The sequence below is a fragment of the Cyrtonyx montezumae genome, unplaced genomic scaffold, assembly GCF_038088225.1.
Source record: "Cyrtonyx montezumae isolate F1298 unplaced genomic scaffold, pur_monq_1.0 scaffold_1, whole genome shotgun sequence".
Taxonomy (NCBI): domain Eukaryota; kingdom Metazoa; phylum Chordata; class Aves; order Galliformes; family Odontophoridae; genus Cyrtonyx; species Cyrtonyx montezumae.
In genome coordinates this window covers 24,324,391-24,340,774 of record NW_027071825.1, presented here as the reverse complement: position 1 = coordinate 24,340,774, position 16,384 = coordinate 24,324,391, and the positions used below count along the sequence as shown (strand labels likewise).

At 47.5% G+C, this 16,384-nt stretch overlaps 2 protein-coding genes across 3 annotated transcripts; one reads left to right on the top strand and one right to left on the bottom strand.

Annotated features, from left to right (window-relative positions):
- Nucleotides 1-2,288: 2,288 nt before the first annotated feature.
- On the bottom strand, nt 2,289-8,029 carry TOR1AIP2 (torsin 1A interacting protein 2). 2 transcript variants are annotated; one of them, XM_065744747.1, is made up of 6 exons: nt 7,992-8,029; nt 7,393-7,587; nt 5,242-5,535; nt 4,780-5,094; nt 4,250-4,414; nt 2,289-3,582 (listed from the first exon to the last, which is right to left on the bottom strand). In XM_065744747.1, exons 2-6 carry the CDS (start codon nt 7,424-7,426, stop codon nt 2,822-2,824), a joined length of 1,569 nt encoding a protein of 522 aa, XP_065600819.1. In that variant the 5' UTR covers nt 7,427-7,587; nt 7,992-8,029; the 3' UTR covers nt 2,289-2,821. The 2 variants fall into 2 exon arrangements, with proteins under 2 accessions (XP_065600819.1, XP_065600828.1); XM_065744756.1 differs by having other exon boundaries at nt 4,316-4,414.
- Nucleotides 8,030-9,098: 1,069 nt separating this feature from the next.
- LOC136053796 (torsin-1A-interacting protein 1-like) lies at nt 9,099-15,325 on the top strand. The gene is made up of 6 exons (XM_065744735.1): nt 9,099-9,289; nt 9,431-9,499; nt 9,966-10,085; nt 10,573-10,629; nt 11,960-12,019; nt 12,993-15,325. Exons 1-6 carry the CDS (start codon nt 9,163-9,165, stop codon nt 13,790-13,792), a joined length of 1,233 nt encoding a protein of 410 aa, XP_065600807.1. The 5' UTR covers nt 9,099-9,162; the 3' UTR covers nt 13,793-15,325.
- Nucleotides 15,326-16,384: the final 1,059 nt, after the last annotated feature.

Below are 16,384 nucleotides of genomic sequence, written 5' to 3'. Positions count from 1 at the left end.
AGAAAAGAAAGTTCCCTCTGTATGGATATGCAGAGGGGTTATGAAGTTGTGCAGAACAGACTTATTCCCCCCCCCCCCCCCCCCCCATCTCCGTGAGCAGTGTCGAAATGAGAAAGTTTTGGTTTCTAACATGTTCCTGTTGTCAGTGGATTTCAGTTTCAGTATTACAACTGAGAGTTTTGCAAACCCCAGCGAGTTTCAGGAGGCAGCTAGGTCGAGCTGAAGCACTCCTTTACAGGTTTGGTTTCAGTTTTGGGTTTAGCTGAAAAAGCAGCGTATGTTTGTCCCATTCTCTCCTTTGAGAGAAAGGTTGTTTGGGGTTCTTCCAGGGAAAGCAAGTATCCACTCTGTTTGCAGAATTACAGCTGTGACCTACGTGAATCTTTGTCCAACACAGTAAGCTCTTCTGCTTTATGAACTGAAACCAGCTAAAGAAAAGAAGAGAATACAGCAAGACTCGGTCTCGCTTTGAAGACTTTGCAGGTCTCTTTCACGACCTCATTTATTTTTAAATAGAAGTCTTGTTTCAGAAGCAAGCAGTTGTTGGGGATTTTTAATATTTTTTTTCTGGTCTTTTTGTATTAAGGAGGTCATAAGGATATATCTGTATTAGAACAGCTTTGCTGGATGATGCTTATAGCAAGGTACCCAGGCAGCATGAAGTTGCCATTGCACACCCTGACTATGCATTATGCACACAGTATATAAAAGTGGTAGTGAGATAACTTTAAAATACGTATTCCCCTCGAAGTATTGATATAACATCGTTAATGCTTTGCCAGCTCTTACATCAGCTCTGATACTTAGCCGCGACAAGCAGAAACAGTGTTTTCTGTTATTAAAGTAGTGGACAACAATAAAAAGGAGGAAGCAATCAGCATCTTGCCCATACCTTGTACAGAAACAAACCTGGAGCTGGGCTGCAGCATGTCCAGCTGTGTTTGGCTTGCTTAAGACCTCTGCAACAGGATGCCTGGTGTCTAATCCTTGGCTAGCACTGCAAGGGTAACTCAGCTCTCTATCAGCCATGGGGGATAAACATCAGTCAGCTGGGGCAGTGCTGCAACACTCCTGGATCTTCACGTGACTGGCATCGTAAAGAAATCAAATGTCTGCTCTTTGGTTCAAATTGCAACCCTCTCCCCTTCCTTCTCTTTGTCCCATTCCTCGGAGTCACTGCCCACAGATCTCCCAGGAGAGGAAAGGCACACAGTGGGAGGACAGAAGAGTCGGGCAGTGACTTCAGGCACTGGGTGAATGGCTGAGCCATGGATGGAGCAGATCAGCAAGGCACCACGGCCAGCACGGGGGTCTGGAGCACTTAGGTGGACTGCTTGTAAAAACAGCACACTGTTCTTGATTTGTGTCTTGCTCAGGTGCAGTCTGTGCCTCTGCAAGGCTTCAGTCTCTGCTGTCTGCACAGACACAAGACATGCTTTGCTCCAGCTGCTCCACCTCCAGCAGGCATGATTGTAGGCACAAAGGGCTGACACCTGGGGCTGGCTGCTGGGTTATCATAAATACCTCAACCTGTGCCTGCCTCCAGCTGTTCCCTGAGTCAGCAGCTCTGTCCCAGCACTCCTGCAGTAATTCAGTGTGCAGGGGCACTACAGACTTTGCAGGATCTGGATTTCTCTTCCTGGGGTGCAGAAGAGGAGGAGCGGTAAGAATCCATCCCGCTTAGTTAAGGATTTTGAGTGTTAATGTCAGAGGTTTTGTTCTCAGAGGTGGTATCAGCTCTGCTCCTAGTTGCTCTAATGGTAGCCAGAGCAGCACCTGCCTGGCAGGAAGGCAAATGTACCTTTGGTGGGCAAGGACCTGGTGTGCTGCCTCATGAGGCTTCAAATAAATATCAGTGTTATCATCTACATTCATCGATAAAAGTTAGCTGGGGAGAGGCAGGCAGAACAAGAGAGAGCAAGGCAGGAACTGCTGGGCTGCACACACTCTCAATCTCCACGAAGGTGTGGAATGGCTCACAGAGGTATTTTGTCATCTTGCCCCTGTCCTGACCCCAAGGGCTGTCCTCTGTGCAGACAAATGATGCAGAAATACTTCTGATGGCTTCCACCAGATCTAGGTGGAGATGCATTAGCCCGAAGAGCTGTCTGAAGCCTTGTGGTATTGAATGGATCAAGAGTGAACTTTTTAAGGTATTAAGTTAAATCGTGTTGTTCATTCCTTTGCCTTGGGGCTTCACACCATCAGAGTGACAACAAAGAGTTTTGTGTTTCCTTGTTTTCTTGTTTTCAGAATGGCCACTCTGCAGGATTCCCCAGTTCGTGTAGTGTTTAAGTGCTGACAGCTTGACGTTTTTTGTTGTTGTTTGAGGAATTTCTGGATTGCAGATCTGTTTGCACATCCTGAATTTAGGATCTGGTCTTTGGGTGTCAGTCAGTTGGTGGAGCTGTACCAGGACTGACTGGTCAAACTCCTGACTAGCAGTCGGGTTTTCTTTTTGAAGCACGACTTCCAAACGTTGGGTTTAGTGAGTTTTACCTTGCTTTGTTCTGCTTCCTGCAACACGCTGTTTTTCCCTCCTGCCTCCCCACGCTGTAATGTGCTCCTGTGCAATTAGCAGTCTAAACCATCAGCTCTTCCCAGCTGTCAGAAGGAAGCATACAGTCTCTCATTACCTTCAGTCGGCCAGGAGTCCTGAATCCATTTGTCCCTCTTGAACTCCTCCAGGAAGGTACAGGGGAAAAAAACTGTAGAGAAATAGCACTGGAGTTAGATGAAGTGAGTTCCTCATTCATTTGTGTCTCCACTTGTCCCGAGGCTGGCTTTCCAACCCTTCCTGGGGCTCTGGCAGCCTGTGCCCCTAGGGTTTAGTGTGGCAGCCCTCCTTCTCAATGTTCTGCACTGGGTGGATCGGCAGGACCAGGTGGGAGATGCGGCTCCACAGCCCACTCAGTTTGTCAGAGTCCATGTGGTCATAGGAGCTGGGAGTCCTGGCACCGGTGAACTTGGCCCAGAGGAAGTCACGAACCCTCTCTTCCACCTGTCGGAGGCTGATGTGAGTCTCCAGCATCTCCTCCTCCAGCAGCACGGTCAGCAGCAGGGCCACGTCCTTAAAAGCAGCACTCTCGTGGTCACAGTACTTGTAGAAGATGAGTGTGGCACCCGCCGGCAGCAGCTCGAAGCGGTGTATCACCGCAGCACGGTCCCCAGCCTGGAAAGCTGAGCTGAGCTCTGAGTCCACCTCCAGCTTGGCCTTGTCACTCTGGAGCCCAGATTTCTCCTTGCCATCGATCTGCACCGTGCTGGCACGCAGGGCTGCTGAATAGGTGTCAGCCACGTGGGTGCTAAGGCATCGCAAGGTCCGCTCGCCTTTGCGGGCAGCTGTGAAGATGATGATGGCAGGCTGCGTGTGCTGGGATGTGTTGAGGTGCTTCTGCAAGATCTTGCGACTGCGAAGCCACAGGTTGGGACTCTGCCCTGGAAATCTGTCCTGCAGCTGGTTGAACTGGGACAGGAAGGCCTCCACCGTGGGGTTCCTGGGGGCTGGCTGGGACTTGGCGGCTGGGTTGCCGAAGCAGAATATGCAGAAGACAAGAAATACCAGGCCCAGAACGACAAATCCTGCTCAAAAGGGAAGAGATGCAAACAGGGAACAGAAGTCAGTCCCAAGCAACCCACGGCAACTCACTCTTTATACCTTCCTTGACCTTCCCTGCTATGATGCAAAAGTGGTTCTGGTTGGCACTCTCTGAGGTCCCAGAAATAGGGAAGAAACCACTTGCTCTGTACCGTAGGACCCATGCTCCTTCATGCCACCTGGGGGGGCTACAGCTCCAGAGAAGAGGGCGAGGCTACAGTTTCACAGTTGCAGTACAAAACACTAACTGGAATCACAGCAGCCCACCAGCTTTCTTCTCTTACCCCCACATCTGTTTTCTTTAAGGTTTGTGACCCTTTGGAGCACCTGCCCCCACACGTGGAGGTGGCTGACTGTGTTTGCTGCCTTCCCCCTAGCTGTGTTGGGTGAACAAGAGCTACCCTGCTTCTGTCCAGAAGGGAAAACAGTGGGGTTCAGACACGACTGCCCAGGATCTCCTCCTGCCAGGAGAAATGTATGGCACAGATCGGGTCAAACTGGGCTTCTCTCTATGGGCACGGATTGCTTGCTTTATTTGTGACCCCATTTCCCGCAGATCTGCAGTGCCTGCTGAGCAAGGGTTCCCTCAAACCTTCAGAAAAGACTGCGAAGGGTCATGAGAGAGAAGAAAAAATAAATGTGCTTCATTACTTGTTCCTGGAGGATCAGGGCCTTCTGGTCGATGAGTAATGCACAAGGGAAGCTCCTTTTCCTCACCTTTCACTAGGAAGGACTTTTTAGGCTTCTCCTGTTCTGTGTTCTGGGCAGTGATGCTCTGCAAGCAGCGCTGAGCCTCTGGCTGTGGGGCTGCATGTCCTACAGTGAGAGAAATAGATTTTCTACTTGCTGCTGGGATAACAGCTCAGTTGGGCAGTTATGAGAAATGCAACAAATTCCAGCTGTGGGAAAGAGTTAACACTGCTTTGAGAAGTCTTGTCTTTCCTTGCTTTTTGGGGCAGGGAAATTAGAAAGATTCAGCACAGTTTCAGGATTTTGAAAAGAAAACAGCAGCCAAAGGAGACAAAGAGGAGCAAGTTAACTTTGTGCTAAGGAGCAAATATCTTCTTTCTTGCTCGACTCCGAAAGAACTGACAACAGGCATTGGAAATCTCACTATATTCCAACACCTAGGCAAAGCAAAGGCACAGTGGAGCAGCAGCAGTGTGCAACCACCAGCTCACCTTTAGTCCCATGTCTGCTCCTTAACGTGCTCGAGGAGACGCTCTCCAGTGTCACTTGCTCTGTGTGCTCGCCTGGTTCCTGATCTAGGAGAGCATCACTAGTGCTCTCCTCTGCCAAGAGGCCCTTGGTGACGTCTTCTGGGGCATTCAGATCTGACCGTGTCATTTTACTGTCAGAGCTCAACGTCTTGCTTCTTGATAAAGCATCTTCCTCTGCTGTGCCGGAGCTTTCACACTGCCTGCTTGCCTCCTGGTCCTCCTGTGCTTCCTGGAGGCTGTCTCCCACACTGTGAATTTCAGTTTGTCCCAGCCTGGCTGTAAGGAATGAAATTCACAGACTGAGGCTTAGTTTCTTTCAGCATAAGAACCAAATACCTTTTCTCCTGTTCTGCCTCCTCTGGGGAAAGGCCTGTTTCATCAGCGCTCTGGAAATGCAGTACACACAGATGGGGAGAGACTCACCTCTGTCCAAGTCATTTTCTTCCTGAGATCTTTCTGACGCATCATCTTTTCTCTCTCCAGATTCTTCCAGTGATACTTCAGTTTCCTGAGGAACCTGAGCCTCCTGAGGAGTCTCCACTGTGGGGCTATCTAACTCTGTCACAGTCACCTCTCCCCCACGAGCAGCTGGTGGCTTACACACTGAAGAGTCCTCCTCTGGTTTGCAGGAGGTCTCAGTCCACGTGCTTGTCACTTGGAGCTCAGGAGATTCTTGGTGTACAAGATGCTCAGCTGTGCTCTCTGTGGTTGGCCCAGCTGTTGGGATCAGAGTTTACAAGCTCATTTAGCCATGCAGGAGATAAGAACACCCAGCACTTTATCACCACCCTGTGAAACTCCCAGTTCTTGCATTTTGGAAGCATCTACGCAAGCTGCTGTGGAGGAGAATTTACCATGACCAGCCATCATCACCAGTGAGCCACACTGTTTACACAGAGGGCTCTGTTTAATTTTGGCTGTAGTGGTAGCCACACAGTCACTTTCAGTGAGGCAGTCCTCTATCCATCCTTTGACCAGTCCAACACCAGTAACTTGAGATCTTTCTAATGCTCAGGTCTTGCCTGGTGGGCACATGGGGTAACCAAAGGTTGGAAAACACTCGGGTTGAGGTTGAGACACTGGAAGAAGTGAAGGAAGGGGTCTGGGGGTCCCAAGTGATGCAAAGGCAACCACTTGGAGATAGAGAAAACCTTGAGCCTGAACAACAGCTGTTCAGCAGTACCCGAAACACTGGTTTGTTATCAACACTTTTCACTTTTGGATCTGTGGTTTTCCTAGGCTAGCAAATTAAGATAACAGACTTGAAGTGTTTCTAAGGCTGTTGTTGAATCCTGGCCATAACATTTCTGCCAGTGCCCACACAGTAGCCATCTTGGAAGCCAAACCCTGTCCCTGCTTTCTTCTTCCTGTACCTCAGGTTTCACTGCTGATGGGGCTACTCTTCCCAACAGCTAGGCTAACACAAAAATAGTCAAATTAAAAGTAAGTATCAGGGCAAAATTCAACAGAGAAATTCTAAGGATGAACATAAAGAATTTGAAGCATATTCTGAGTCTTACAGAACCAAACTGCAGCTCAAATTTCAGGCACTGTTGGCAGAAAAATGACTCATGGCTGATAAAAAAAACTATAGCGATAGATAAATAATCATGAGAAATTAGAATGGAGGCTGTTAAAAATGGCAAGGAACTCCCTACTAATTTGAAAACAGAGGAAAGCTGCACGTGTCACAGGTCAGAATACACTTTCCTTTGGAGCATGACTTTCACATTCTTTGTTACTTTGCTCCTGCCATTATAGGAACACTTCCAAATGCCCAGGGCAGGTCTGATTGGATTGTAGATAGCATCAGTATGTCACTGAAATGCTCCAGTGCAAGAAAGAAGATAGCAGAATGGAATTTCATGGCGAGAACTGAAATCAAGGAAGCTATACATATCCTGCTATTCAAGTTGGGTACAAGTAATGTACCTTGCCCTGCCTCCTCTGTAAGTTTTACATCCCCAGGTGGTGGAAAACTGGCTTGGTTATTTAATGCCTATGAATTTTTGGCTTCTGGGTTGTACAGAGTTTGGATCCTGCGCTCGAGCTGAACTATCTCATCCCTTCCTGGTAGAAACAACCTCGTGAAGGCTCACCTCTTCACTGGAAGCATAGAAATGCTTTCTGCAGGTGCATTCGAGATACCTTTGTGCAACAGAACCTCCTCCTCTTTGATTGGTAACCCAAGGGAGGTGACTATCTCTGCCACCTACTATGCACGGTGGTGCCACTGGGAGCTGCCCTACCTGACTGCACTTAGATTTGGCTGTTGGCCCAGGGGCGTTTCTCTCTCTGCACACTGCATTACAAAGCTGTTTCCCAGGGAGAATCACTGGGATAGCAGGAAGAAAACTCTCCCAGCCTGCAGCTCTACCTTCAGCCCTTCTTGAGCTGCATCCCAAGCACAAAGCCTAAACCTGTTGCTGACAGGAACCCAAAATTGAAAGTGGCTTGCAGAAGAGTGGATTTTTCTTAGCTTCGTTTGGTTTCTATTTCCCTTGTTAGTGTTGAAGTCGTTTCACGATGGGATTTTCCCAGGACGTGGAGCAAGCACAGAGTTAATTAACTTACCTCCGGGCAGACCCACACTTGAACTCTCTTCCATTTTGTTTCTCCCCTGGAGTCCCAGCACCGTTTTGCTTCACTTTCTCCTTTGCTTGTACAGGGCTTCGTCTCCCCCTTGGTGGGGTGGCTGACCAAGTCCTACCCCTGGCAGAGCGACCATTCCGCCTCGGCCTCAGGAACTGCAGCTCAATGTCCGTGGACCTGATAAGTGCAAACACAGCCGCGGTGATTCATGGTGGAAGGGGAGGCTCCTCCCTCCCCTTAAAGTTAATCTAGTTGCAGGAAAACGAGTGCATGTAGCCGTTACGGTATGCCATGAACTCACAGTGAGCAATGTCTGCCAGCCAACCAGTGACAGGCAGCGTGGAAAACTCATTAGAAACTTTCCCAGCTGGAGATGGGTTCAAGCAGACCAAAGATCTCGATTCCCCACTGGAGGGGCACCTTCCCACCCTGGGCTGGCTCTGTAACTCAGTTTTCTTGCTAACTGCAAGCACGGGTACAAAGTGTGGCTCTCCTGGCCTGGCTGCACTCCCTCCCCTCCCTGTGGCATTCCCGCTCGCAGAATAAGGAAGCACAAAGATGACGTGCCTTCAGACACTTACCCAGGCAGGGCTGGAGCCAGTCAAGGCAGCGACTAGAAGCAGCAAGGCAGCCAGCAGCGGCCCAGAGGCTTGCTCTTGCCCTGGGGCTCTGGGGCTGGCTAGAGAGTCCTTTCCCCAAACACACTCCGAATACTCCGCTGTGGGTGCAAAGGTGAACCCTGCCCTTCCTCGGGTGCCCGGACAGGCTGCTGGGAGCTGTAGTTTTCCTCCTTCCTCTCCAGCACGGCCGCCTCTTCCTTGAGAAGCAGCGTTTCTGCCAGCAGGGCTGTTTGCTGGAGCATTCTGTATTATGCTTTTCAACAAAATGATAATACTCCTTGCTGTGCCTACAGGGGAGTAGATATACTCTATCCTTTCCGCCCCCTGCCCCAGGACCTGTTTCATAGGATCCGGTGACATGGGACACGTCACAGCAGGGGAAAGGATCAGTGCAAAGGCCAGAGGCTGCGTCCCCCCCTAGGTCGGGCTGCAGTCTGCCATACAGCCCAGCAACAAAGGGCTGAAACAAAGCACAGGGAAAAACAACTGAAGTGGTGCTGGCATAAAGCAGAGGGTGCATCCGGAGCTCTTCAGTTTGGAGAGCCACGTGGTGCTGTTCACCAAACCCTTTGCTGCTAGAACTTCAGACGCCTGCACACCAGGCAGCAGATCAAGTTCAAGTGGGTTGAAAAAATCACATTTTCAGTGCTGTGTGCAGGAAATCTCCAATCCTTATCGGCACGGGGGCAACGAAGGCAGAGTGTTAGAAAGGATCAGACTCATGCCTGGTCACCAGGTCCATAAGCAGCGCAGGACTCGGCAGGGATGTGCTTAGCCACGGGAGATGTAACTGAGGCGAACGAAACCTGTTCCGCTGCCTGCTCTTTGTGCTGACTGGAATGGAAATCACCCTCTTCTTGGCAGCTCATACAGCGCTCTGCTTTACGGAATAACTGACTTTTTTTCCTTGCTTCCGTTAGCAGATGATGCTTTGCTTTGGGTAAATTTACCTTCAGCCCTGAGGCACGGCACGACGGCGGACTGCCCCCAGGGGGCGCGGCCCCCGGCCGCGGCACCACGTGACGCGGAAGTGGCGGGCAGGAACCCACCCCGCCCCGGGAAGTGAGGTCGGTGGAGCCGCCCCCGCCGCGGAAAGGCGGCAGCTTCGGTGCTGCGCGGAGCGGCGGACGGGATGGTGGGGGACGGTGAGGAGCGGGCTCCGCCGCACGCCCCCGAGCTGAAGCACAGGCGGAAGAGCCCCCGCTTCGCGGCGGAAACCGAGGCCGAGGCCGAGCCCGACTCCGGTGGAGCGCCGGAGGGTGAGCGGCGCGGGCGGGCGTAGCGCGGTGGATTGTGCGGTTTAGGGCGCGGTGGGGCGGCGCGCAGCGGGGCGGGCGGGCGGGGAGGGGATGGGATCCCCATCGGAGCCAGGCGCAATCTTGACGCGTGTTTCGTTGCAGGAGCCGAGTGGGCCTTCGGCGGCCCGGGCAGCCTGACTCGGCCTCCCATCCGCGCCTGCAGGGCGGCAGGTGAGTCCCGGCCCTGCTGCTGGCTGCTGGACTGAAGCACCGTTCCGGCTGCCGGGTGGGGTAGCGGGAAAGTCGCTCGGTCGGGCGGCTGCAGGAGGCGGTGACGCTGCAGTGCTATGGCTCTGCCGGCATTATCTTTTGATACCTCTTTTTTTTTTGTTTGTTTGTGCGTGATGCTGCTTTTGGCTGGCTGGCCGGCCCTGCCTGACCTTTGCTTTGTGGCTTCTGTCACCTTACTGGACTATATTCTTCCTGGTTAGCAGTGCTGAGTTGGGTTTCAGCCTCCCAGCGGCTGCAGGGTTTGACCAACACTGACAGTGTGGGTTTGCTTCTTCCCAGCTACTAGTGAGGGACGTGGGTGCCCCCGAGAGAAGGGCATCTTGCTCCATTGGTCTTGGGATGTTATGTGTGCTAGCAATGCTGCAATCAGATCCGTCCTCTTTTTATCTTTTTTCCTACCTAACAGGTGGTTCTTCAGCTTCCTTCCTTCCAGACAGCCCAGCAGAGGAAGAAGTGAATGACTGCGATGTAACTGAACCCAAGAAACCAGCAGGGGATCAGCCAAATGTTTATACACCATTAAAAGGTAATGATGCTAGCTTTGTCAGTGCCTTTCCTGTGATGTAATAAGTGGTTGTTTAATTGTACTAAAATGATTTGTACTAAAGTGATTTGACTGCACCCAAACAGATATGCTCCAGCAGGAAGGTTTGGGGGGAGCTGGTGACACTGGAGAGCTGGGGGGTGGTTTGCATTCAATCTGTCAGTAATTGCTTGATCACACAGATACATTCACTGCTTGTGGGAGAGCACTGAAAGCAATTGTGAGTGCAGACTGAAGAAATGACCCAGGTGGCAGGCCCTTTCTGTTAGATGTGGTAGCTTTCTTCCTCTGCAGAGGAGTCTGAGGCAGTCACGTAGAGCAGGTCTGGTTTGGCAGTACACTGTGTGCTCCTTCCCTGATAACCTCTGAAGGATTTCACAGCAAGAGCTAAACAAGTATTGCAAGTGTCTTACTATTGTAAACTCTGAAGTGACCACGGTTTTATGTCTGATTTTTGCTTTGGTTTCAGAAAGTAAGGCTGAGTTCTTTGAGAATACTCGAGAGCACCATTCTACAAAATCACAGAGTAAGTAGGAGAGGAGTAGTTCCTGAGTCCTTCCCTGTAAATAACAGAACGCTACAGAATTCTTTTCCTTTCCTCTGCTTGTACTTTCCTTGTGCCTTGTAACTCTGTCTGGGAGCACCAGTAGTCAACAGGTAGGCCCACATGGAAGGTGGGGAAGCTGCTGAGTTCCAGAGCCAGGCTTTTCTATTTCAGTGAGGTTATTCAACTTGTTGACCCAACAGAAAATGACCCCTGCCCACCCTCACTTTTTTTTGCTGTTGTTTTTTGGCTGAGTTGAGTTAATTCACGGTGCAACCAAAGTGCAGAGCACCAAGCCAGGGATGTTGTGGGGGTAAGGGGAAAGAAAACAACCTTAACTTCTGGTATCAGTGAATCAGTGTGTACACACATCACCTTCCTCTGTGAGCTTTCCTGGAATAAAGGTGGCCCCACCGTTACCGATTCCTTGTGTCATATTTTTGTGCTTTTGGATGGGAGAGAGGGTCCTTCACTAGTTTTGTTTGTTTGCTTGGTTCTGTGTGTGTGTGTTGGTTGATGTTTGTTGGCTTTTTCCTCTTGGAAGAGTGCTTGACAGAATCTGCCTGTGCCCTGTTGAGGGTGGCAGAGAGTTGCAGAACAGTTGCTCATTTAGCCATTTAATCTCTGGCTTAAACCTCAACTGCTTCTAGCACCTACTGTCGTTACAGAAGCAAGGTTGCTGTGTTTAGTTTGGTGCTCTTGAAGTAACTACTACAGGGTGTGTTTTTGTTCTGTTTATTCTCAGTAGGGTCACTGGCAGATTTGGTTATATATATTATTAAAAAGCCTTCAGCTTGGAAACCAGTTGCTGTCATTCTCAAGGAGCCAGAAATTCTCACGTCTTCTTAATTAACAGGCAAAACAAAGAAAACATGCTGAGCAGCAATTGCATTGTGTATATTCATACAGGTCTCTTGGGAAAGTTGCTCGTAGTGCTCTTTGATGGGTGATGTCTCCAGTATTTTGCTGTCTGAACCCATTTAAATAAACAGACCAGTGGTATATTTTAATTTGAAACCTCAGCAGTTATTGGTGTGTAGTATGGGGCTGTGATCTGATTGAGGTAACAGGCCTGCCAAACCTGCATTGCAACCTCTGTTGAAGTTTCTGGCACCATGCTAACTTGCTACTGTTAATTAGACAAAAAAAATTACCTTTAGAGAAGGAAATGTGACCTTTCCTAGGTGCTGCAGGTTTCTGGAGAATGCATATCCCTGATTACAGCCTTACTGCAGGCCCTCTCCCCACTGGAAGATTGGTTATGATTACTGTTGTATGTCTTTTTCTCACATTCCTTTCTTAATCTCAGCAGGCAGAAGTAAATTCCGAGATCAGCCCAGCACAGGGAAGCAGTCACGGCACTTGGCCAAAAGTAAGACTTCTGCTTTTGCTTCTGTTTCGTACTTGTGTTATTTTAACCATTTGCTGGCTTGCTCAAAGTGAGCATCCTTAACAGAACAGATGCCTTGCTCACCAGGGCATGTGTTTTCAGTACAAAGAAGAGTTTTGTGTGATGGATGGGTGATGTTTTTAACATCTCCCACCTGTCCTGCCTACAAAATTTGTGCCACAATTAAAGCTGAGGCAGATCTAGCAGTGTTATTAATTAATAGCTGTTGTGTTGCTGTCCTGATCAAGGTTAGGACATATAAAAAAGCCCCAACGACCTAGTATAAGGTGTCTTTGTTGCCAGAGAATTTGGTGTGTTTTGTTATGGGTTTTACTGGGGACAGAATCAAACCTTATGCTTGCGGTGGGTCAAACCATGTTAGTTTGGCCATTCAAATTCAGAACCAAGTTAAGATTTCTGGTACTCACTGTGCTCCTGTGTGCTGTTTGCCATGTGACTTTGGGAAGCTGGCAGTATTGAGCACCAGTGTTCAGATATATAAATAATGCATTTTAATACTTAAGAGCATAGGGAGGAGAAACAGCAGCAGAAACAGTTCTGGTACTGCCAGGTTTTCTGTCAGTGTGATTCTGTAGAAACTAACTGGAGGAAGAAGCTTGACCTTTCTGAGCACCATTTTAAGCTGAGTTTGGATTTGTTTGAACAAAGGGTAGAACTGTGAGAGCAGCTCCTTTTTCAGAAGAACGTCCAATTCTAGTTAATCTGAAAATGCTTTAAAATAACACAACGTGTCACTCTGTTGCTGAAGAAGTGACGATTTTACAACACCCCTTTTAACCTGAAAAGAATGAAATCCAAAAGGTTATTTTCTGAACTAGAACATAGCTTTTCTTTTCAACTATTGTACCAGTAGCTCAAGAGTGGGATGATGAGTTCCTTAACTTCTACTGTATTTTCTTCTTTTCTTTTTGTTGTTTGCTCCTCTTTTCTATAGAGGATGGATCACAGAGTGGATTTCTCAAGGGATGGACTTTGGTACTTGTTCTGTTAATTAGTATCTCAGTGTTTTCCTTCCTGTGGATTAAAATGCTAAGCCTTCCAGATGCAACTTTGTCAAGAAGAAATACTCAGATTCTGCAAGCATTTCGGGCCCAGATGAAGAAACTCAGAAATACGTACCAAAGTCAGGACCCCAATCTGTGGAAAAGAACCCACGTGTTCCTTGAGAAGCACCTCAATACTTCCCACCTGCATTTGGAGCCAGCCATCTTACTGTTCACAGCTGGCCAAGAAGCTGAGAAAGCACTGAGGTGTCTTAGTGATGAGATTGCTAATGCTTTTGCATTCTCCCAGAATGCTACTACCATCAAAATTAATGGGGCAGACAAAGCCATATTGGATAGTGATGTTGTTAAGCTGGAGGTAGATGACGAGCTCAGCTCAGGGTTCAGAGAAGGCAAGAAGGTAGCAGTGGTGCATCGTTTTGAGCTATTGCCTGCAGGCTCCACCTTGATTTTTTACAAGTACTGTGACCATGAAAATGCAGCATTTAAGGACGTGGCTCTTGTGCTGACAGTTCTCCTGGACGAGCAGTCGCTGAGAAAAAGCCTCACCTTGCAAGAAGTTGAGGAGAAGGTTAGGGATTTTCTTTGGACCAAGTTCACTAGTTCAGGTGTTCCTAGTTCTTTCAACAGCATGGATACAGATAAGCTGAGTGGACTGTGGAGCCGTATCTCTCATCTTGTCTTGCCTGTTTGGCCTGAAAAGAGCCTTCTTATGGAGGGATGCACATAACAGGATTTCGAGTGCCCTTCGGAAACTGTGTTTTGATGGCTAAACAGGGAAGAACTGCAGCTGTTGAGCTCAGATACACACAGTTCTTTCTATGCAAAGAAACTTCATCAAGTGGCTGGGTTGCTTCTGCTACAGTGGCTGGGACTGGGACTCTGAATAAAAACCACAGAACGTAAGCAAGGAACTTGCTAGTTTTTGGTAAGTTGCCTTCAGTAACTTACTCAGGTTTGATGTCTTGGAGTTAGAAGGAAGCGTGTGCCAGTGAAGAACCACTCATCTGCTTGTGAAGTTGTCTTAGTGCACTGTTGGCTTTGCTCTGAAGATCCTTTTCTGCTGGTAGGTAAAGCTAGTATTGTATGTGATAAGGTAATGAGATGCAAAAACATCAGACAGAATTCACATTTCTTGTGTAATACTTTAACAATGACGATGAAGTGACATGAATCCATCTAATCACAGCACAGATGTCAGCTCTCTCTGGAGACTTTTTGAAATGGCAGAATCTTTCAGCAAGCATTTCTTCCTTCAATGAGACTGCCCTGACCAGTTTGGAGAGTGAGAAAAGCTGAGGTGCTAAGTATTAACTTAAAATTAGCAGTAGAAGTCAGTTCAGTGATCCCTCAGCACCTCTTTCCATCACTGCTTCAGAAGTTCTGCAAGTCTTAAAATTTGGAAAGAAATGGAAAAAATGTCCACCACATATCTACTAAATGTTACATCTCTTTTTCAAATAAAACCCCTTGGAAGACATAATATTATTTCTCATCTTAATAAGATCATTATTTTTTCATTACAAGAATGTATTTATTTGTGGTACCCTGTAAACTAGAAAATGATTTTTTTTCATGTGTCTGTGTGCTTGCTGCATAAGCTTCAGTGAAGAACAGATTTGCAGTGCATGTTTTTAAAATACATTTTTAGAGCGTTTCCTGCCAGGAATCACTCATACCAGACTAAAAACATGTATGTCTTTCTGTTGTAAATATTATTTTGTAAGGAAAAAAAAAAGTGAACTGCAGCACTTCCATTTCATTACTATTAGTTGATGCTGTTGAACCGTTGGGCTACGTGTATTCAGTTCTGAGTATGAAGGAATGTGTGGATACAGCTCTTAAGTTAATATGACATTTTCTTGTAACAGCTGAGAGCTTAGTGGTTCTTGGGCCCATTCTTTGCTCATAAGTCTCTTGAGCTGTCACGTTGTCAACACCTTCTTAACCAGGAGAATGTATTGGAAGTGCTGGAGCTTCTGGCTTCTTAGTGCAGGCCCAGATCTGGAGTGTGATGTGGAATTGACCAAAATCACCTTAAGCACATAAAAGGGCACAGCTGGAGAGACTGTGGTTGCTTGAGCCAGTGGTGAAGTTGTATTTACCACTGAGAGCCAGCACTGGGCACCAGTTCTTATTTCAGTCAGAAATACAAACAGTATAAAGACATCGAAGTGCTGCTGTTCTAAATGTTTAAGAATAGCTCAGGAAGAACAGGATGGCATTAGATTTTGAACATTTCACTGGACAAATGCTTTTTTTTAATAGAAACAAAAACTGTGACTTATTTCTGAGTGTATCCTGATGGCATATCTGCTTGTATGTTAAGCTATTTTAGTAATCATTAAAAATAAATCTACTTGTTTTATAAAACATAACGAGATTTGCCTGTTGAATGTTATGCTGTCAGATTTTTTTGTTCACCCATTTAAGACTGCTCCCTTTACCTTTGACCAGATACAGATACCTAAAATAAAACCTCTTGCAAAATTTAGAAGCTCTAAGAAACTTGAGTGGAGTGATAGCTCTTGGGATGCAGATGTATGTATTTGATAGTACCTGGGCTGTTCCCTGACTGGGCACAACTCAGGAGCTTGCAATAGCTCTGAATTTTCTCATGCTTGGTGTCCTTGTACTGTTTCTCAGTTCTGATTCAGTGTTGGGATGTGGTTCACTTGTTTCATTTGCCTGATATCAGTCAGATGACTGAAGGGATGACTCCATTGTTGGCCCACTTCTGGCTGCACATTCCTGCACCTCAGCCACGCCAAGTTAGGGTGCTGTGATCTGGCCTGAGTGACAGGTCTTAACTAAAAACTAGCTTAGGAGAAAAAGGAAAAAAAAAAGCATAAACCTGGCAGAAGTGCTGTGCAACAGAGAAAGACTAAACCATGCCACAACAATGGGAGATTCATGCTGTTACTACTAATAAAACACATGTGATTCAGTTTCTTTTTCTAAAGCTGTCCCCCGTGAGATTAAAGGGCCGTGTCCCTCTGTTTCAAGACAAAATAGGAAGGTGTCTGGAAATGAAAGACTTAATGCTCTACTTGGCATTGTGTCAGACAGTAATTGTGTTGTGGGGTTTTTTTTTGTTAATTGCAGGAAAAGTGAAGTGTATTTCCAAGTACATGGTATGCTGCTTAGACTGGAAAAATAAAAGTAAAATTTTATAGGTGGCCCATTCTGGAGGAGTGGGAAAGGTTGGAATTAAAAGACTGTTTCTGCTGCTAAAGAAGTAGGTCCTGTTTGTGGCTTTGTCCTTTAAAGGCTCTTATCAAGTATCCGTAGGTAGTTAATGCAGATCTCACTAAGTAACTCC